Source organism: Hippichthys cyanospilos, chromosome 19, assembly GCF_059441005.1.
Source record: "Hippichthys cyanospilos isolate Australia breed blue-spotted pipefish chromosome 19, RoL_Hcya_1.0, whole genome shotgun sequence".
Classification (NCBI taxonomy): domain Eukaryota; kingdom Metazoa; phylum Chordata; class Actinopteri; order Syngnathiformes; family Syngnathidae; genus Hippichthys; species Hippichthys cyanospilos.
The window spans coordinates 7389755-7412358 of NC_142387.1; the positions used below are offsets into that span (position 1 = coordinate 7389755).

The 22604-nt window shown below is 37.8% G+C and overlaps 1 protein-coding gene across 5 annotated transcripts in view; it reads left to right on the plus strand.

Moving 5' to 3' along the window:
- The window catches only part of odad2 (outer dynein arm docking complex subunit 2), a 49905-nt gene that overhangs the window by 25850 nt on the left and 1451 nt on the right, over positions 1–22604 (plus strand). For all 5 annotated transcript variants that reach the window (XM_088402626.1, XM_088402629.1, XM_088402627.1 and 2 more), the window contains 8 exons: positions 281–514; positions 645–755; positions 966–1120; positions 6549–6729; positions 6800–6861; positions 10299–10413; positions 15807–15995; positions 16523–16744. In XM_088402626.1, the coding sequence (XP_088258752.1) occupies positions 281–514; positions 645–755; positions 966–1120; positions 6549–6729; positions 6800–6861; positions 10299–10413; positions 15807–15995; positions 16523–16744 (1269 nt within the window). The remainder of the gene's footprint in view (positions 1–280; positions 515–644; positions 756–965; positions 1121–6548; positions 6730–6799; positions 6862–10298; positions 10414–15806; positions 15996–16522; positions 16745–22604) is intronic.

The window sequence follows — 22604 nt, forward strand, 5'->3', positions numbered from 1 at the left end:
TGACCTGCATTCATGTTTGTTGACAGAGCGCCTTGTGATTAAAGGCGCTACACTGTTGTATATTTTCCTCAGACCCAAAATCAGATGTTCTAATGTGCGAGTCAATCAAACCGCTGGATTAATTTCACGCTGTGCTACAAGACCACCTTTGAACCGGACAGTGATAGCCTGTCTGCTTTCTTTCATTAGGAACTATAGATTGAAAATGAATGATGGTCATGAACTTTTCAGATGTAATACTAAAATCCTTGTTTTTTTTTAAAATTGTATCTCTGATCAGGTGAAGTTGCTGGACTGTGCCCCCGATTTAGCAAATGTGGATCCAAAACTGGAAAAGGATGTTGAGGTGGCCCGCTTTGGGGTTTTAGCACTCTGGAGCTGTAGCAAAAGTCCTAAAAACAAAGAGGCCATCCATAAAGCTGGCGGCATCCCTCTACTTGGACGCCTGCTCAAATCTCAACAGATGAACATACTTATCCCAGTGGTGGGAATCCTGCAGAACTGTGCCGATGAGGTGACAACTTACCTTCAATTTTGACCACAAGATGATTTTTGGGGTAGCGGTTCATTTATTCACTGCCAGTCCAGTAAAAAATAGATCTGTGACGTCGCTATTATTTATTTATTTATTTATTTTGCCACAGGAAAGTTGCAAGGATTCGATTCAAGAAGAGGGCCTTATCAAAGATTTGGTCCAAAACCTCAACAATGACAACGATGAACTACGGATACATTGCGCCAATGTCATTTTTAAGGTAGCTGTTTGATAAGTGTGTCTTGGTTCTTTCCATTTTTATTTGGAACTCAAATAGACTCAATTTTGACTCTATCCATCTATTTTTTGATGCGTTTTATCCCGGTGAGGGCTGTGGGGAGCCGAAGCCTTGTTTTCGGTCAAACAAACAATGACGAAACAAAAATATATACCCAACCTCAGTTAGATATCTATCTTTTTTTAATTACAGTGTGCAGAAGACAAGCGGACCCGCACTTCAGTGCATGACAGCAAAGGTCTGCCGTTGCTGGTTTCACTTCTGAGCAAGACGGAGAACAAACAGCTCATGGCCGCCGCCACCGGAGCCATCTGGAAGTGTTGCCTGAGCCCGGAGAACCTGGATGTGTAAGCTTGAGACAGAGTGTCCCCTTTTTTCTCCCACTAGTACACACATGCATACACACATGCGTTATTGTCATCATCTCATGGCGTTTAACTTTTATAGGGGGGCTAGATGTATCACTGTTTCCACTAGCATGATGATGTCTTTACTATTGTGTCTGGATGATGTAATTTGCCGTGTAAAATGTTCAGTGGTCTTTAGCACCTTGACTCAAAAATAATTTGCACCAAGTGCATATTTCTGACTACAGTGCAGAAATGGCAGAAAAATTAACCATGTCAGTTTTGCAACAAAAGTAGTCAGTAAATAATCCTGACAATATGGAATTATTCTAAAACCATAGTTTTTTTTTCAGTAGTTTTATGAATTATATGAGTTTGGGATATGTTGTGCTAAGCAGCCATGACAGAGATCCATGCCATATATTTATCATACCTTTTCTCTTTTCCCTTGTTTGTACACTGCCATGATGAATTCACACGCAAAAACACAAAAAACAAAAAAACAACACAATTACTTTAAAAATCCCACCCCATTTTTTGGGCCATTTTTCAGTCTAAATTCAATATAGTATCAGAAAGGGGATATGATACCCCAGAAGGTACAGTATGACACTTCAGGGGGTATGATTTTACCAGGATTTCTGCAGGTATCAGCAAATTTAAATTAATACCATGATAGGAACAGTACATCTTCTTTTCAAACTAAGAGCAAATTAATTGGAACATGAAGCAACTTCTTGCTAAACTGTGTTATAGTGACTCCTTTGCAAAACCTTGTTTACTTATATTTTGTTAAGTTTTATACGAATGTGCATTGTCATTATTTGTGCAATTTTCCAGACACTCAGCCTACTCATTCTTGTTAACTGTTATGTTCCTTTTTGGACACAAGTGAATAGGCTGTGTCTCAGGAAGATATAGCTGTCAGTGGTAATGAATGAGCCTGCTCACTAAAAATGAAACTTTGATGTCCATAGTTGTTAATGGCAGTGAATGAGTTAATCAAAGATGAATGGCACAGCACTCTTGTTTATACGTTTACCTTTTTGTTGTGCCGTATAGTGTCCATTCTTTGGACAAAGTCTTCCAGATTTTCTTTTAGTAATTTAGCCAAGGGAAGGTCTACTTCTGGAAGTGTGATACGTCGTTGTGCTATTTCAAACTTGACATGATGTCACCATCTGGGTGAAATTTCAGCTCCCTTGTGTCTTCTTTCAATGCTCTCCCTTTGTAAAGATCAAAAGAAAGGACAAAAAAACTGCATAAGGGTTAAGAGATATTTTGGCTGATAATACTATTTCTCAGGGGGTACTTTGATAGTGCGCATTAAATGACAAAAGTAAATAAGTGGCAGACTTTTGTAAGAACTAATAATCCAGTTTATTAGGAGAACATGTGTAGCATTTCGAGGTGAAATTATCTTCCCCTCCTCCTGAATGAATAGTTTAAATGGCGGAGAGGAATTTATAGATTTTGGAAAAAAAAGGCTGAGTCGCGCTTAAATGCGTCTTTCAGCACTTCATATATCATACGTGACAGAATAATATCCTACATTTAAAGTCTAATTTAAGTCTTCCCTTAGTGTAACCGAGTGTATGCTGCCACAAGTAAAGCTAAGCTTGCTTCACAGAAGCAGAAACATCACAAAATGTTTCACGCTCGACTGTTTCTCCGAAATCCGGCACCCAGAATTAAGCTGTAAACCGCAATATTTTTAATTGATTGTTGTCAAACAATCATTTAACTGAGTTTCCAAATAAGCGCAAAATAAATTCTCTGACCGCAACCTGGATTCATATAAAACAAGTTAACTGCACAAGCCCTGATTAATATGACAGTTTTGAACACTCTGTGCCAAAGCAGGCCGAATGCCATCTGTTCTTGCTTTTCAAAATAGTACACAGCTACTATTGATAGCCGCAGCAGCACTAACTTAACTTGTGCCCTACATCACTTGCACAGCTTATTTAGTAACACTTAAATGTACAAACACTAAACTATCTGCTTGCCCTCACCGTAAATCAAACTGTCACAAAGTTATCTTAATGATGGTGCCACAGGACCCAAATATGAATCGGCCTCTCATTTTGGAGCTCTTGTGGACGTTTGGGTGTGAAAGAAGGGTCAGATGTGGTCAGCTCTTCACAAGGAAGTCAGCAGGGTGCAGAGTAAATATTTTTAGGGAGTCCTTTTTTTTTTAAACTCTCTGCCTTATTTGAATTACTTAAAATGTCGAGGTCAGGCAAGAGCTTTGTGGACAGAGGTGACTAAGCTATTACTGTCAAATCATTTTGCAACGGCAAACATAAAAGGAGGCGTATTTATTTTTTTCTATTATTTTTCTGCTCTTCTTTGGTTAAGCGCTTGCTATAGGAGAACAGACCATGATCTCTGCATTTTTTTTTTTTTCTTCACATCACTGATGTTCTCCACCGTCTGGACAGTGTACTAGTCTAGGGGACTCCCACTTAAGACAAGAGGAAGCATGTGTTAGCCATTTTGACTGATTAATGTTTCATCAAAGTGTTTATTTTAAGACAATATTGTCGGCCACAAGCTTATGATTTTCAACAAACCTGCCAAAGCATGGGAAATGCGCGCCAACATTTTTATATAGTTTGGGAGTGTGAAAAGGCCTCTGCCAGTGAGGTGTGGAAAATGGAACTTTATTTTGTGCAGATTTATGAATGCATCAATATGTGACCCAGTCAGTCTGTACACAGAGGTGTTATGGACACGTGTAAAAGTGCTAACAAAAGAATGAACTCCTCCAATGGAAAACTGCGACTGCCAAGTTTCGCTAGTACAGTAATGTGTGGTTTCCAGTTTGGGTGAAACAGATTTTTAAGAAACCTGTCCTCTCAATCCCGACACAAATTTTTCAAAACTGAGTCAACAGTCAACAGTGATATTACAGTCAGAGTTACAAATGTATGACATTTTTGCATTTTTATTAAATTGGTAGTCAGACATTTTAAAAACTGATTTATATATAATATATACTTAGACACAGAGATTTTGCTGGTCCATCTTTTAGTCGTTGCTGTCCATCCATTGTTTTGTTTTTTTAAGCACCCCTCGTCGTCCTGCTGTCTGTCCATTGTTCTGTCACCATAATTTAACTGGGCTTTCATCATCATTTCATTATGAACCACCCATAAAGAAAGAAATGTTTACATTGGGGGGACAGTAAATGTCGCCTGTCCATCATCATCATTAATTGGTCATAATTGAAGGGAGGCTCAGCCGACAGCCATTGAAGTGAATATTTGATGTAATCATTTCTTAATACTTAAAGCTCATAGTTTTTGATTTTCTCTTGCAAATTAAACTACTATCCCCGTTGTAGTACCGTATTTTCCGCACTACAAGGCACACCGGATTATAAGGCGCACCCTCAATTAATGACATATTTTCAAACTTTTTCAATCACAATATAGTAATACTCACAGTAATAAGAATAATAACTCAAATAATAACTCTAAACTCTCAATAGCATAATAAGTGAATGTCAATATGACCAACCTTGTTCAACTGTTAACACACAAAAGAAAAAGGTAAAGCTTTATCAGTTCATTCCCCATCTACGAATCCAAATCTCAATTATGATACATATATAAGGTGCACCTGATTATAAGGCGCACCATCAGCTTTTTAAAAAAATTAAGGCTTTCAGGTGCGCCCTATAGTGCGGAAAATACGATAATTCCCACAAATAAACTCATGCAAGACACGCTCGCTGTCATTTCTGTTATTTGTCCGTGAAACAGGAATCTAACGGCGACTGACTTGGACCATCAGTGCTGACTCGGTTCATAACTGTTCCTGCGACAGAACAAAACCATTTCTTACATTGGAGCATAGTGTGTATTTTTTTTAAATTTCGTGTAATGTGCTGGAAAACCGTATTGTGTACATACCGTATTTTTCAGACTACAAGTTGCAAAACTCTGCTATTGGTTTTGATGTGTCACTAAAGAAGGTATTTAGTTTGGTTTGATTTTGTCAGAGTTCAGTGTACTGTTTGCATTTTTAACTGGTACAAACCTCAATTATGTGACAACTGACAGTTAAAACCTAATTTTTCTTTCCCTTATATATAACCGGCTTATTATGCTTCCAGTTGGGTGGAGAACAAGATGTATTTTTTTTTCTTGTCACATAATTTTGTCACTTGGAAATATCTTTCCAAAAATAACCACAGCTTACTATTCTTGTAACTACTATATTTCCAAAATTATGTATGTGATTACAAGATTCTACAGAAGTCAGTTTATCACATTTGGCTCATCTTGAAGGTGAGTTTCGCCAAAGTTAGCTTTGGCAGCTTGTCTGTTCATTAGCTATGTTTTTTCTTTCAAGAATAGGCTATGATTCTATGGCCCTTGACCAAACCTAAATGACCCTGATCCCGTACAATAGCTGAAGCATCGGGATGCCAGCAACCGTAACCGTGAATAAAGATAGTGAAACTTAACTCTATATCAGGGGTTTGTTGAGGTTTGCTTCCACCACATTATAACCCTCTTAAGTGTGTGCTGTAGTCTACTACTCTGTCCCACTTGGAAACAAGGCACAATCACCAAAACGGCAAGACAATTTTTCTTGTTACCTGTATACCGGTAATAGGAAATTGTGAGAGGGCCTTATACAATAAAACTTGTTACTGCTTGACTTGTTTTGACAATTGACAGCTGTACCTATGCCATACATATTCTTCTATCTCCATGAACTTTATGACTTTTCCAAAAGTGAGCCAAAAATGCACAAAAAATGCCGTCTTTTGTCCAGGTTTGTGTACATTAAAACTGTTCTTGACTAGAGTCCAACTTAAATGGGTTTTTGATTTATTAGTGTGAAGATTGAAGCAGTTTAAGAGTGATTAAACAGCAGCCATGACACACATGCAAGAACAGCACCTACAAAAACAAGTAGGTGCAATATTGAATGATTAATCATTTATTTGTGTCAGACAGGCAATTAACACATTCATTCCCGTTGACGGCTTTAGACGTCAAAAGATCCAGGTATTATTTACATGGCTGCCATTGACAGCAATGTTTGTCAAAAATCCATTTTAACTGGGCATAATTTAATACCCTCCTGAGCCCCATCGTATTTATTTGTGTCCACTGTTGTCCATGCTGTCTCAGCAAGAAAGCAAAGTTAATTGTATCCCACTCAAACAGACGTCATGGAAAATGTCCTCTACTAGGCATGCTAGGATTTAGTAGGGTAACTCAAATACCACAAAATTTTAGACTAAAAACAAATGGTTAGGCTAGGTCTCAGGAGGACCCTAATCATGAAAATTTCTTCTGAAAATGAATGGATGGATTTGTTAATGAAGATATTCAAAAGAATGTTAAAAATGAACCCAGAATATTCAATTTCGCACTGAAATCAATCTTTACTTTTTCCTCAAAAGGTTCCAGGACCAGAAAGTCCTTGAGACCCTGATTGGGCTCCTGACTAACCAGCCCGAAGAGGTGCTGGTTAATGTGGTGGGAGCCCTGGCGGAGTTCGCTCAAAAGCCTGCGAACAAGATCACCATCCGCAAACGCGGAGGCCTCAAACCACTAGTCCAACTACTCGTCGGAAGAAATGAGGCATGTTTCTGAATCGCATCCTACCTTTGTGAGCGTTTGAAGAGTTCATAAGTTCTCGTCCTTTCGCCAGGCACTGTTGGTGAACGTAACCAAGGTGGTGGAGGCCTGTGCTGAAGATCTGGACAACATGGCGTAAGTGTGCCTCATAATTTACACTTTTATTGACAGCATTACAATAGGTAGTCCATTTGATGTGACGCCATTGTTAACATGATGGAATCTGTTCAGCAGCTTACTCATGTCATCACTGAAATAACTTTAAACTCTACTCTTGGTCATTCAGGTCCTATGACAAGAGAATGACATTAAAATGCTGGATAGAAACACTGTGTCATTAACTTGTCACATGTTGATGTTTAAAGAAAGCTATGGAGCTTTAATTTGTATTTTGCAGATATATTTCTCTTTGATCCATGGTTTAATAATAGTTTTGTTTAGGCTTTGCTTATTTTACCTGCTGCTCTAAATATGGGTTGGTTTAATTCCTGGCATTTTACTGTAGCTTTGTGGCCACTGTCAAGACAAATACATGTAAAGCTTTTTTCATTTCCTAGACAACATGGCTGGGAATGTACAGCGACCCGCAGTCAAATAAAGTGTTTACTCTGTGTTCATTTAAAACCTCACTCTCCATGCAGGATAACTGTGGACCTTCCACGGGTGCCTTGTTGCTTTTACAAGGCCGAAGGGACCGCAAGACACTTTTGAATTAGGACACAAATAAAACTCACGAGGGCAAGTTCACATAGTTAAAAGCTGGCATTGTTATCATATCAACCATTAGCCTCTAGTTGCTTGGAAGCCAAAGACATGTCGGTTTTCTCACAGGATGAATATATAAGGCAGACGGTATAATTACTTGTTATAATTTACTCTTTATAGCTCTAAACAAAACCTTTGCAGTTCTTTTTCATGTTATAATTGTATTTTAAAACATGTGTAGCAGTAGTAGTATGCAGAACAATTAACATCAGTTTCTGAAAGAATTTACATGTTTATGCTACCCTTTTGGTGTATCTTTTTCTCCACAATATTTTTTAATATAACGTCTTTGACATTTTTTGACTGGGCTTCAACCTGTTCTAAAATATAAATCACTCTTCCTATTATTCCTATTATTTTCCCCATTCTTAACTTTGACAGATTTTCCATAATTTAACATTTTCCCCGCCCAAAATATCCGTGTGTGCCTACTATAAATTCTAAATGATCAGCTCAGTCAGTTCTACATTTTATTGCCAATTTGTACTTCACCAATATAATACGTTTCCAACATAAACACATTCCAATAATTCATACCTTCCGGATTATTCTTCCTTCCCTCATTCAAAAATTTCACATTTTACCAAATATTATACATTTTATACCCACAGAATTCTCATTGATTTCCTATGACACGTTCAAAATTAGTTTTCAAAATTTTAATAATTTAGATTTTTTTTTTAATTATTCAGACCATTCCAACATAAAATTGTTCAGCTCATCATGTTGTCCAATATCTCACCATATCTCACCATTCCACATTGTTCAAAATCATTCTATATACTTAAAAAACATTAAAATTTCCGTAATTTTAAAGCATTCCTCATCATTCAACATTCTTCCATCATTTTTCATTCATCTTTCAGCATTCACATAGCTTTTGTGAATAAATTCCTTCAACTAAATAGCAAAATAAAAGTGTATTTATACTTAAAATTATAGGTACAACGTTTAGTCAACGACTAAGTGATAATCAAATGAGTTAATGATTGTTTTTAATAATCGTTTCGAGGCCAAAATTGTTCAGATCTTCAGAATTTCAACCTCTCAACAGCATTTTCTCGAGGCGCTTTCATACAATTTGAAAGCAGGTGGACCATTGTGTTAAAGTGAGATATTTATTAACATATGCTTTACTTTTGAAAAAAAAAAAACATGCAAATGTATGGCCCAAAAAAAAGAAAAAAATTAATGAATGAAAACCTTTTTTTTTTTAAATCTTCTGCGACGGTAATTTTGAAAAATGTCCTTTTGTAACAAAGGGATTAAAATTAAAACACATTTTTAAAAATATGTTTGATCAACAGATTAATCGATTGTTAAAATAATCTTTAATTGCCACCCTACTTGTAACAATTGTGTAATGCCGTTAAATCTTGAATTCAACAACAGACAAATCTCACCTCATGTATCACAATCATAAGCCTGGAGGTTTTTTTTTCTTTTCTTTTTTTTTTAAGCGTTTTTAAGCTTTTCCGTGAAATTCTCCAGTTGTATTTTCTCCAATGAATCCTGTGTTTCTACAAAGAGAACACACAGTGTTTGATACCTCCAGGGTCTGCGGTGGCCTCCTCTAATCCATCACTGTCAGCTGCAACTTCTATGCTAATCTGTTTCATACCTGCTTCACAGGGAGACAGAGCTGTTTTGGCCGATGATATGAAGCTTCCTTTTTTGTTTTTGGTGCGGATTTAAGAGGCCCCGCAGACTGGAATCTGATGTTATGATCATTTGAGACTGATTTATGTGCAAACAGAAGACAGATGGTGCAGAGGATGTCTCTGATGAGTGTTCATTCATTGCCAGTCACGGAGATACTGTGATTAAGGACTGTTTAAGTAATTATGACAGCATTCACCGTTGGCCCTGTTGGGTGCGAGCTCGCACGGGGAACACGCATGTTATTTACACGGCGCAACGGGGGCACTGCGGTGTGAATTCAATGCATTCTGAACTATGAAAGATGAAATACAGCTAATATTTAAGTAAACTTCACACAAGCGCCATGAAATATTAGGCGACCTGTCTGGCTCTGTTTGATTTGGAAAGAGGTCACTTTTTTGACTGTGGTTAAAAAACAAGCCAACATAATGCTTACTAAAAATTTGCCTCGGTGTCTATACATAAAACTGTGCATGAGGCACTTTACACAGATGTCAGTTAACCTCTGACCCGAGCTTTTCCGTAGTGTGGGATTTGGGGTAAGCGCAGCAGCTGAGTGAGTTTTACGCCTGGGGAGGAAGTGAGTAGGACTGGGAATGTGTTGTGGTGAAATGCTGAAGCTGAAATTCATCAATTTTTATGGACCTCGCTGCTAGCCAGGCGGATTTAGGGAAACGTCATTTACCATGGCTGATTTGGCTTCCCAACTTGAAACTGAGTTCATATAGCAGGTTTTTCAGATCAAATAGGTCTTCGTTTAACAATATAATTATGATTTTGGTTGTAGTTTGCAGCAGTGTGGAACTGTACTGCACCATAATGAGAGCAATTATGGTTGCCTTCATGCTACATGAGAGTAAAATAAATTAGGAACAGCTCTAAATTTCATGTGCTGCTGTTGTCTCTGGTGTATGTGCTGTGTACACTGAATATGAATTTGTATATTGCATATTTTCTTATACAAAACATTGAATTATCTCATTCCATGGGATTAATTTTTGTATTTTTAGTATTTTATTTCTGTCTCATCTGTTTCTGAGACAGTTTAAGTCAAGGGGTTGTCGGATTTTTTTTGACATTGTTACATGATTATTTTATCTGCTGTGTTTTCTGAACTTCTCACATGAGTGTTTTTCCATTTAAAGGATCATTCAGGAGCTTGATGCAATCCGCTGGGTATGGAGTTTGTTGAAAAACCCTAACCCGGAGGTTCAGTCCAGTGCTGCATGGGCTCTTTGTCCTTGTATTGAGAATGCAAAGGTACGGTAAATGTCATTTGCCACTAAAGTTATATAAGTATTTTTTTAGAGATGGGCCTAGCTCTCGTACGAAATCTCGCGAGATTAGTAAACTATGAGATTTCGTTTGTTTTTTGTGCAAATGAAAATACGCTGCTTGTTAACTGCTCTGCACGACTGTAAAACTCATCCAAACAGGGTGAAATCAGCCGAGTTCAAAATGAACCTCATCATACCAAATAGTGTATGAATATGAATGCTTTGGAATGCTTATATTTTGAAGTTGTTCCTTGAAGCATGTCGCAACAACGATTGTCTTTTTACTGCACAAAATGTTGCTTTAAATAATTATCATAAATGCCAATTCAAAGTGCGAAAAAAATGACTTCTTTGCATTGATGTTTTATCTTAGCACTCATTGCCAGCATTTAATGCGGTGCCTAGCAAAAATTAGCTGCTAGCTAACAGCACTTGAGTGGTCTATATTAGCTAGTGAAAGCAGTTGATTACTCTTCCAAGTCTGGTTAATAGACATAAATGATTCTGCACACTGTGATGCTGACAGTTTACTATTTTTACTGATCACTTTTTAACAAACCAGGCTCTTCTTGTTTGTTTACATTTGCACAATAGATTGTTAATTGTCTTGTAGTCAGCTCGGTAAAAATAAAATGTAGGCATTGTTTTATATTACAAATATTGTGAAAATCTCGTCTTGTTCTCATGGGATTTGTATCCTGTCCCATCCCTTGTTTTTTTTTTGTTTTTTTCTCCCTCTGGCAATTTGTTTGTTGGTTAGCAGTATTACACAAGAACTACACACAGTTCCAGGAAACCTTTGATTTCCACAATATAGTAAATGCCTTTTTAATTTATACTCTCATACCAGATTTTCTTCATCCTAGAATACAAAGTGCAGATTCACATCTGCTTAATGTCTTGTCAGTCTCCATGAACTCAAAATATCCTACATCTAACAAATGGACAACCATCTCACACCACATTTGTTTTTTTTTGTTTTTTTTTTTTTAGTGTTGCAAATGTATTTTCTCTCTTTACCTTTTGAGTCATGATAAAACAGGTCCACCCATTCCAGATTCAGCATCTATAATTCATCTTCTATAAAACCAAGAATTGACTTGCTTTTGTATGGGAAAGAGAAAAAAACAAGAAAGCAATCATGCATAAGGCACTCAGCTTTTCAACGTTAGGGTCTAAAAAATTTTTTGTTGCTCTAGATCAAACTGTTAGGTGGGCATTCAAGTCCACTCACGGGCTGTAGCAGATACGCCTTAATATATTATCAACATGCTTGTCTGACTTCAACCTGTTGCTGGGGGTTAGCGTTAGCAGGGGCAAGGCGGTGTCAGACAGGGCTTATGTGAACCAGGCTTAATAAGAAGCAGAATGACTCCTTTGGCACACCAAGGTTGTTCAAGTGGGAAGCATGCAGGGAGAAAAGACCAAGTAATATCCTGTGGTGTTCCTTCTTTTTCCCGTGCTGAAAATCCTGACTCATCATGCTACTTATGCCAAGTTTAGCATCATTTTTATCTTCGATTAACTCAAAATTCAGCTTTGAATATGATTTTGAAATGCATTTTGACAAAATGTAATCTGCATCTACTAAATCCTGTGTAAAAACTAGAAGATCTTTGTGTATGTTCCTCAGGCCAAGATAGGCGTAATTATATTACAAATTCATCTTTGTTTTAATATTAAGTCCCTATATTTCAGAAAAATATGTTTTGAAATGAAGCTGTCAAAAAAGTATGTGTGAAATTAACGTTATCTTTATCATAAACATATTTTATCAGTTTAGATGCAACCATGGAAAATAATCCATGAAGCCTGATTGTTAACAATGTTAATCGCCTGCTGCTTTATTTCTAGATATCAATATTGTTTTAACAGATTATGACTGTTAGTCATGCAGACAACTTGCCAAGGAGGGAATCCGCTCAACAATACGGCCCAGATGGGTGTCTTGCAAGCCCCCCCCCCCCCCCCCCCCCCCTCCCCCTCCACCGCCATCCCTTGGCTGGAATATCTCTAGCCCAGAAGTAGTGCAAAAATGATGCATGGCAGGTATAAGCAGGATCACATACTTGTAAAAAGGCCCTTTATTTTATGGTGTTTGGCTGAATGTATTTGCTGTCACTTTTTAGAGAAATTAATGAATACAATTTAGTATTTTTTTAAAGTTAAATAATTTTTACATGTCGTACAAGCCCCTGTGTCTCATACTCATTGAGAAACCCCATGTCCTCCCAACACCCATTTGTGTCTACTCATCTGTCCATTGTGTCTCAAATAAACAGCAAAAGTAACTCATTCACTGCCATCTCTGGAAAAATTAATCTTTGACATCTATGACCGTCATTGACATTGAATGAGTTCAATGGTTTTCCACAAATTGGAAGATTGAGTTAGTTACTTAGAGCATGTAAAGCATTTTTGTTCTTCCGTACAGTTTATATTATGTGACATATTATTACCAGTAGAATTTACCCATTCTCTGCCAATCCAATAAATATGGATCTTTTGACAACTGTAGTCATCAGTGGCAATGAATTGCATCCTAACCCAAAAACATAAGACTTCATTGGAAGGCAAGAATGTCCTCTACTGAGCAAACAGGGACTTAGTCAAGAGCTATAGCCCAAAAACAAATGTCCACTACAGTGGACACAAATGATGGGCTGGCTTTGAATGGCAGTAAATGAGCTCGACATGGGCATTTGACATCTATAAGTTGTATCTCTCAACCTCTCATTTGCAAGCATTGAGAAGGGGTGGCAGCATGGCATAGTTGTCATGTTTTGACAGTCTATGCAATATTTTAGCTTCCAATTCTTTATTTATATTCTTTTCCTATGATATCACACATCAAAAAAGCCATGGCTGAGTTGGGTCGAAACTTCCCCCTTTGGTAATTACAATAAATAGTCCCACTTATGTTTACAATACCTAAACAAATAACTGCTCTCCTGTCTTCAATTCTCATGATTGGTCTGTTAGGGAGTTAAAATAAAGTATAAACCTGCTTGTTACATATGTAAAACATTTATCACAAAAAAACTATACTACAAACCACAAAAAAGATTCAATTCATTCCACTTTAATCAGGCGTTAAAACGTTGAACAAGTATAACATTCAGAGCCATAGTATGCAGTTTCATTTCATGTTCACCATTCACATACAGATCTGTGCAGGAAGCTGATGTAATGTTCCATTTTGATGCCACTCAACACACAAATAAACTGTACTGTTCTTGTTGTATTATGTTCATACTGGAGATTTCTTCGGAAGAAGCTAAGCACACACAACCTATAGTTTTATCAATTTCACTTGATCCCTGGTTAAGAGCCTCATTATACAGCATCTGGGGGTCCAGCCTTGCCATGAAAGAGATTCGGGGCCAGTCACATCGCAGCTGGTGTCTTGAGAGAGCTTCCGCTGTCGCTGGGACTCCCGGCCAGCCGTCATCAGTATTCCTGACGGAGGGCTTCCTGTGTGTATATGGAAGGGTTAGCTCGCTGGCCTTGGACTCCATTAGCCCCTCCCTACCTTTCTACCCTTCATTGCACAAATTGCTCGTCCCCTGGCAAAGCTTCACAGGACCCATAGAGAACAATTTGGCCAGGATTCAACCAAAGCTAAAGATGTGTTTTCAAATACAGCAGCATGCCCATTGAACTTAATGTAATGAGACATGACAAGTTACACGCTATATTGTTTGGCTTTACAATACTGTAACTTTAACATGGCATTGTATGTTAAAAAAACACACACACACATTGTAAGCAAATGCTGTCAAGATATAAACTCGTTCATTCCCAAATTGATTTTTTTTCAACAGTCTCAGCCAGTGGTTCTCATCCTTTTTTCAGTGAAGTAACTCCTGTGAAATATCTTTTCAGCCAAGTACCCCTTAACCAAAGCAAAGCATAGAAACTTAAAACATGCCATCAGTGTCTGATTTATAAACTTTATAGATCCTTTCAAACTTTATTTGTATTGGTCTACAAAAAAAATTAATCAACCAAAAGTGTCGTCTTTTTGGATCATTGAAGAAATATGTTATCATAAAGAAATAACTTAATTTTTGATCAATATTTCTCCACCAAAAATAATCAATATAAGGTGTCAGACCTGTTCTCAAAAAATAAATAAATAAATAAATAAATACATCTGTAATTGTCCACAGAAAAATAGTAAACATAAAGCATTCTGTTTTGGGATTACAGAAGAGATCTGTTCACATAAATAAATCATTAACTTAACTGTTAATAAAAAAAAATCAACAAAGTGTCAGACCTGTTCTAAAAAAGAAATCATTATAAATAAATATTTGTCCACAGAAAAATTATTCTACTTATTTTTGGATCATTGTAGAGATGTGTTCACCAAAATTAATTACTAACTTGACAGGTAACGAGAGGTGGCTTTTTACAATCATGAAATCAAATGAACCTGCTGAACATAAAATGTGTTTCATGAACTTATATTTTCCACAAAAAGTTAATTCAATAATTATTTTAAAATGATTTTTTTATGTTTGCTTTATTTAAAATCTCGGGTACCCCCTGTAGTTCCTTCAAGTACCCCCAGGGGTACTGGTACCCCCATTTGTAAACAACTGGTCCAGGCATTCAATTCCAGATAGAATTTCTTTTTCAAGTGTTAAGGTAAAGGTGGGTCAAAAAATGCCTGGCACTGAGTGAGTTAAAGTGCTGAAGAAGTTGGTGAAGAAAATCTTCCCATAAGAGAGGAGGCGGAATACATTTTAGATTTAGACCTTGCCACTTTGGTCTGTTCTTCTGCAATCTAGTGAGTTGTATTTTTAAAAGAGTGCCCCGATGTGCCAAGCCCGACTGAAGCCCTTGCCCCTGCCAGCTCTTCCGCTGTGGTTCTTTTAGTACTCCCTACCAGACTCTTGGTTAGGTAAAGCATTGCTCCATAAGTGGGTAAAAGCTCTTGCGGTACCTGCCATGGCCATGAATTTGAATTGTGAGGCTTCTCTCACAATTCAACACTTCTCTGGGGAAAAGGGCTATAAATGTCACCTCTAAGCTTTAAATTCCATGTGGCAATTTAGAGAGAGTGCTGAATAAGTTGTAGAATATTTTAGGCTGATTGCTTGTTTTGTGCAAAATAGATCCCTGGAAGGAAAGTGAGTTATATGGAATTGAATTCAAGGGGTGAGGGTAATGGTTGGGCAACAAAAGATACTGCTGAAAGTAGATGGGTGATCTTTTTTTTTTTTTTTTTTTACTCATTCACGGCTATTGACTGCGATATGATGGATGGATGGACGGATCCATTTTACATTAAATAATTATTTTGTCAATGTATTTCATCTTATTTGCAAATTGATCCCACGTCATCTTCTCTAACTTTTTTGTTTTTAGGAGTCCGGGGAAGTGGTGAGCTCCCTAATGGGTGCCATGGAGCTGGTCATTGATCTGCTTAAATCGCCCTATGATAACGTGCTAGCAAGCATGTGCGCTGTCATTGCCAAAATCGCCAAAGACAAGTACAATTTGGCAGTTCTGACCGATTATGATGTGGTCTCGCTGCTGTCCAAGCTAGCTGACAAAGTAAGTGCACTCCATGGCCTTTGTTCCGCATGTATCATCTAATCTAAGTTGACACTTTAAACATCAATATTACACCAAGCAACTTTTACCGTATTTCTTTGTCACAAAATATGTTCAAGCTATTCAAAAGACTGTGGCCTAAAGTGTTAATGATTTTTGATGTCATAACAGGAACAGTACATTTTTCTTCTCAAATTAAGAGCAAATGAATTTGAACAAGAAGAAACTTCTTGCATTATTAGTGACACGTTTTTTTATTGAACAAGATGATGTCACACAATCTATCTTCTAGAGTTGCTGAATTAAATATGCTGCGATATACTGTACCACTATGAATGTCGTTCCAAACATTGATAAATCAGACTGATGGTTTTCGTTCTTTTTATTTTTTCATCCAAAACTGATTTGCTCTGGCAACCACAGCTTTATAACATCCATCCAGTTAATGAGCCATGCATGTGTGGATGTTGTTGCTAGGTAGCATTGGACTCCCTTGACTTATCTGACCCATCCTGTTCTCCACGCAGCCCGGTGACCTACTTCACTGCCACCTGGCTCAGGCCATCGCACAGTGCTGCACATGGCGCAATAACAGGGCGGCTTTTGGAGAGGCAGGAGTCGTGCCCCACCTAGCGCAATACCTAAAGTCACAGGATATGAAAGTCCGCCACAGTACCGTGATGGCCTTGCACCAGCTGTCCAAGGAGTCAAACAATTGCGTCATCATGCACAGCGAAGGTGTAATGAAGGTCAGTCACAAGATATTTCATACCATTTTTGTTGTCCATAACTAACATAAAGGGCTTTTCTTTAGTGTGTTTTTTCATATGTGGTAACTAATAAACTCAAGTATTTCCACATCCTTTGATGGGAGAACCAGCAACAACAGTGTTTTTTATTCAGCTGAGGAAACACGGCTCAACTGTCTAACCATCATGGGAATTCACTAAAGCAAACAGTGCAGTGTGTGCAAAGTGTCATTTCTCTGGTAGAGCCTACATGCCATTACAGCGCAAGTCAAAGGCTTGTAGCTGGTAGCAACGGTTGCTACGGCCGGTTCCTGGACGTCAGGGTAAAATGCAGCATCAGGCTCAGCTGTGGGCTTTGAAAATAAGCCCAATCTACTCTTTCAAAACTTGTCTGTTTGATTTTTTTTTTTGTGTGTGTGCATGGCTCCAAGCTGTATAGATACACTGATTCAAAATTATGATACTTTTTCAGTCATCACATTCAATAAGAACATGCAGTAAATATACTCTTTTGAACATTATTGATGTCTATTTCTGCACTGTAACAATCAGTTACAGCCTAATGCATTTTAAATTGTCTACGTCACAATTTTTAGAAGCAAAATTTTTATAGCATATTGTGCTACACTATAATATATCCAGTTTATTGTAAATTTAAAGTTGACTCTATGACAGAGAAGTAATGGAAAAACGTGTTAACTTTTAGGCAGCCTAGCATTTGGTGAACATTTAAACCCTAAATGGCACCCTTTATAAAAGTGTTGGAACAAATAATAAAGTAACATAAGATATTTTTTTACGATCAACATATCAGATTGTTTCAGTAACCTTCAGTCTTAATATAAATGTAAAGTTTACGTTTTCAATTATTGTTGTTTTTGGTTTCCTTGTTTTTGTGCTGTTTTTGTCTTTTTTTTCCAAAGTATATACAAATTATGTATTATTTTCCTCCCCAAAAAGTTCCAAGTTAAATAATTTAGATGATTGCTCACGTACTAGGGCTCTTGGTGGGTCAATATTTCATAACATCTTTTTGAGCAATTACATTTATAAAAACAAAAACAACAACAAAAAAACCCTCTACTAACTCTATAAAACCAAGGGACTATAAATGGAGCCCATTATAGAGGTGTTTAAATAATGGAATAATAAATACTTTGTCCCAAGGAACAAAATATGTATTTTCCCCTTCAAAAATGTTTCCAAGTGGAATAATTGAGATAATAATAATCATCCCCTTGAATGGTAAATAATTGATTCCATTACTGATTTTAGTGCACTTGAAGAGTGATGACCGTTAAAAAAAAAAACTCACACTTTAAAGAAGTTAAATCAAAACTTTTGTTGACAATAATAGGTTCGATGAAATACAATTTTAAGCAACAAAATTCACCTGCTTTGGCCCATCTCGTGTGGTGGCCATTTTGTCACTTGTCGACTGAAGATGACATCACATTTGCTCAGAGCTCATGGCTCATCTTGCGAATGTCATATGACATTCAGAAAACAGGAGAGCTGTGATTGGTTGTTTGCTGAGCTTTGCAAGAGCCTGTGATAAAATGGTTGCCACCTGAGATGGATGAAACCAGCTGCATTTTGCTACGTATTTTATATTCAAACAGCACAATAATAATTAGAATGCTGTTTAGACTCATCGAGCTGCGTAGAACATTGTAAAGAAAATTTGTGGGTTGACTTCCCCTTTGAATCAAACGTATTTTATGTCGAGCTTTATTCAGTTTATTCTTGACACTGCATGATGTTAAACACATGCAACAGTACTTACAGCTTGCCTAGCTAACTCTTTATTTCCACAAAAGAACATTTAAAATACTATTTATAGTATTTTTCTCGCGTCACAAAATTGCTGTACTTTATTTGATGCCGTTAAAGTCGAAGCACTTAGGTATAATTGGCTTACTTCACTGAACATTGTGTTCCGAAAACACTTATGTTAAATTTGCTAAATTTTTGAAGAAATGTTTTATTACTCACAATACGAAGTTGCCATAACTTTTATTTCCCCATCTCCCTGTGTGAGTGGACTGTATATGAGTGTGTTTTGTGTACAAAGGTCTGTAATCTGTTACAGTATTTGACCTTATTAATGTACCAGTGAAGGATTGCAAAAATGCTCCATAATGTATTCTTGGACTTTTAAAGCGCTTAACTCCACCGCGTTGCATTTGTTGTTAATCTCAGACATGGAAAGCCATCACAGGCAGCCTCATTGTTCAGTCTGGCTTTGGTCTCAGACAGCATGAAACGTACCTGCCCGACCCCGAGGAGACATTACAGTTTGAGAGCATGTCAATCACTCCCGTGCAATGGGCATTATAATGATCTGCTTGGATGACATTCAGATATCCCGCTGAGAGAGTTTGGTTAAAAACAACACTATCGGTATTTTATTGACTATTGATATGAGGGTCTGTGTCCAATTTATGGTCCGGTGTAAATTTATAGACCACCTCTTGTGTTATTGCAGCAGTATTTCAGTGAGCCTTTCTGCACGGCGGAGAAGCTCTCCAAACATGTTCACCCACATGTAGTGCACAGTTTCAAATGAGCGCAGATTTCTGCGACTGCAGAGCTGCTTACGAACGTAACGTTCACGCTGGAGCGCACTTAATGATGTGTGTAGCAGCACCCCGAGGCTCGCAAAGGAAATTAGGCATCCAAAAGAAAGCATTTCGCTCTGGAAAATCGATTAGCTGCCTTTGTCATAGTTCTTTTATTCCTTACAAAATGCTTGAATATTGCCTTTTCATTCATGTTAACTCATTCACTGCCATTGACGGGTTTAGACATCGACATTTTTACCGGGGCTGGCAGGGAATTAGTTTAGTGGTTTTCATTCACATGTTTTAACGTTGATGCTAATGCTTCCTCTCAAAATATTTTTAGAGAAATCTATCAGCCCCTCTGAGTGTAAATCAATCAAGAAACAAGATCTTTTCAAAGTACAGTAAATGCCTTGAGAATTGAAGCCAGAAAGATGGATGATTGATGTGACGTCTACTCTTGATATTTCACAGTTTTATACGCATGCCATTCATTGTGTATGATGACTGCCATGGTGCTTTACATTGCTTCCAAAACGCTAGCTTTTGTAAATACTTTGTGGAATTTTAGGGCCGAATCTTTTTCAAATTGATTCGACTCCCGTCTCTAATTTGAACACCTAAAACCACGCCACTATAGATTGTTTCCAGTGACAGATTATATTCTTTGATAATACAGCCTAGTGTTTATAAGGAGGTTTACAACTTTCTTTTCTCTTCATTTGCAAATATTGTATTTAATGAAAGCCCGCTAACTACTAACACTGTGTTTTTAAGCACACAAATAGTATCAGGCGTTTTGCCACTAGGTGATGCACCAAGACAACAAACGGAGTTGTACGTCAAGACAGTCTTTGCATATGGGTGTTTTATTATTGGAAATTATCCCAAAATTGTGATCCCCTGCATTTTTTTTTCTGTAGCTGCTATTGCAACACTGAAGAGTAAGAAAGGTCTGAGCAGAACCGGTAGTGTTACATCAAATTGTCTCACAAACGACAATGCACATCTGCATAAAATTCAACAAAATAAATGCAGACATCTTGGAAAAGAGTCATTGGAACACATTTAGTTGTAAGTTGCCTAATGTTTCAATTAATTTACTCTCAGTTTGAAAAAAAAGCTGCAGAGACCCCATTAAAATTTCATTCACTCCCTAAAGTGCCTTCTTGTACTCCAGATGCTGCTGGTTCATAGGATTTTGTGATATTTAATCATTCCGTTGAAGTTGATACATACAATACTGTATTACAATCCTTGACTCTTGGGATTCAGAAGGTTCCAAATTAAAGGTGCAAAAGAAACACTCCCTCTTCCTTCATCCTTTTCCAAAACCGAAAGTAGCGGAACAGTCTCTGGCTCGCAGAAGGTTGTAGGGAATGTTGTTTACCTTGACTTCCTTTACCAACTTCCTCTCGCCAACTGAGCTCAGCTAAACTTGGCTGCCATTTGGTGCCCGCACATCCTAAAGCTCCAATCATGGCAACACTTGGGAGTCGATGGAGCCGTAATGGCAGGGAAGTGGAAGTCAGAACTACCTGCGGCTGGTCAAACGTGAACGCACTTAACACCGTGACACTTACATGTGCGATAGAATATGTGCAACAGAGTGCACAGCCCTCCCAGACTGCCTAAGAGGGAAGGCGGGAGGGGATTATATGAAGCGTGTATACTTCCTTTCCCTTTCGTCTTGGAGGTCACTGGAGTTCTGTAAAGTGCAAAAACCTCAGAAGAGCATGATTCCCAATTTCAAACGTAGCGGAAAGTGTTCGCCACAGTCGGGGAATATCTAACAAGTGGCGTTTTATATTCTACAAGATCCCAGCTGGGAGGGGAAGAGCAAGCTTGAAAGGTGGGTGGGGGGGTGGGGGGGGGCAGCAAAGAGAGACATGCTTATCTTAGCAGAGCCGCGTGCTTCGCGAGAACTTATTTGGCCACGTCTGAATAACATGCAGTGGAGTTGGCAACATCTCGGCCTTTGGCACTTCTCAGGCATCCTCTCCTTGCACAAAAGAGACTTGTGAGCAAGTTGCATGTTTTCTCCAGCCCGTGGATGCGAGTTTGCTCACCGAGGTGTTTTGGATGCTATTTAAAATCGTATAAACCCAAAGGGCAAATGTTTCACATAATCCCAACACTGCTGCATTGACATGAGCTGACACCTCTGTTTGCAGTGTGGCTTTTTCAATTAAATGAATAACATCCATAAGGACTGCTTTTTATATTCGCTGTTTTGCGTAAAACACTTTGGCTGTCGTTTTCTTATTGTTTATCTTTGTGGAGAAACAGTCAGGAATGTCCTTTTTGTTTGTTCACCACACATTGTGCAGTGAGAAATGTAAATCAAGGGTGTCTAAACCCTGTCCTCAAGGGCAGCTGTCCACCATGTTTTTGATTCACATTTTCATTTTGAAAATCTGGTCACCCAAGTCATGATGGTACTTGGTGCTCCTATAATCTTCGAAATAGAACCAATGTTCCCTGTTAATATCTGGACCATTTTTACATAATGTTACAGACTGTTTTTTTTTTTTTTTGCAAGTTGTACTTTCTTTGTAAGAATGTTGTCATTTATAATAATATGCCCCAAATGTGTTTTTTTGTTGATCCAACAACTTGTGATTGTGGATAACATGCTAGCTAATGTTAGTTGTTATGTTCCGCACGTTTATATAGTGCTGCCTTGTATGCGTTTAGCTCGTTAACATTTTCGTTTGTGTCAGGTATTTCTCTGTGGATAAATGCTGCAGGTGCAAAGGTTTTTCATTGATAAGTACTCATTTGCACCTAATTTACATTTCGTATTGAAATGAATAGCATTTGTAATTCAGTTATATGATTGATTTCATCAATGTAATTTGTGTACATTTTGGTTCATCTACATTTTTGAGGCTCAAAAGTATTTTGGAGACTAAGCAAGCTGAGGCCTCCCATTAGTTTGTTGTTAATGGTGAGCTTATGAATCAATTAATGAAAGTATGATGTATTGATAGCCTAAATCAGTGATTTCGTGGTTCGCAAGCCCATATGGGGTGGACACAGACAGAAAGTTGGTACAATTAGGAGGTATACCAAGTTCCCACTTGGTCCATACAGTTTGTGGTCATTTAAAAAAAAAAGTTGAATGTTTGCTATTAAATGCAGTCCGGCCACGACAGGTCCCTCCATCCATCCATCATCTTGACTGCTCATCCTCATGAGGCTCTTGGGTGTTAGAGCCTATTGCAGCTGAGTGAATAAAGGGGCCAAAAACAGTTTACTGACATTAAAATGCAAAACATTGTCAATTCACCACT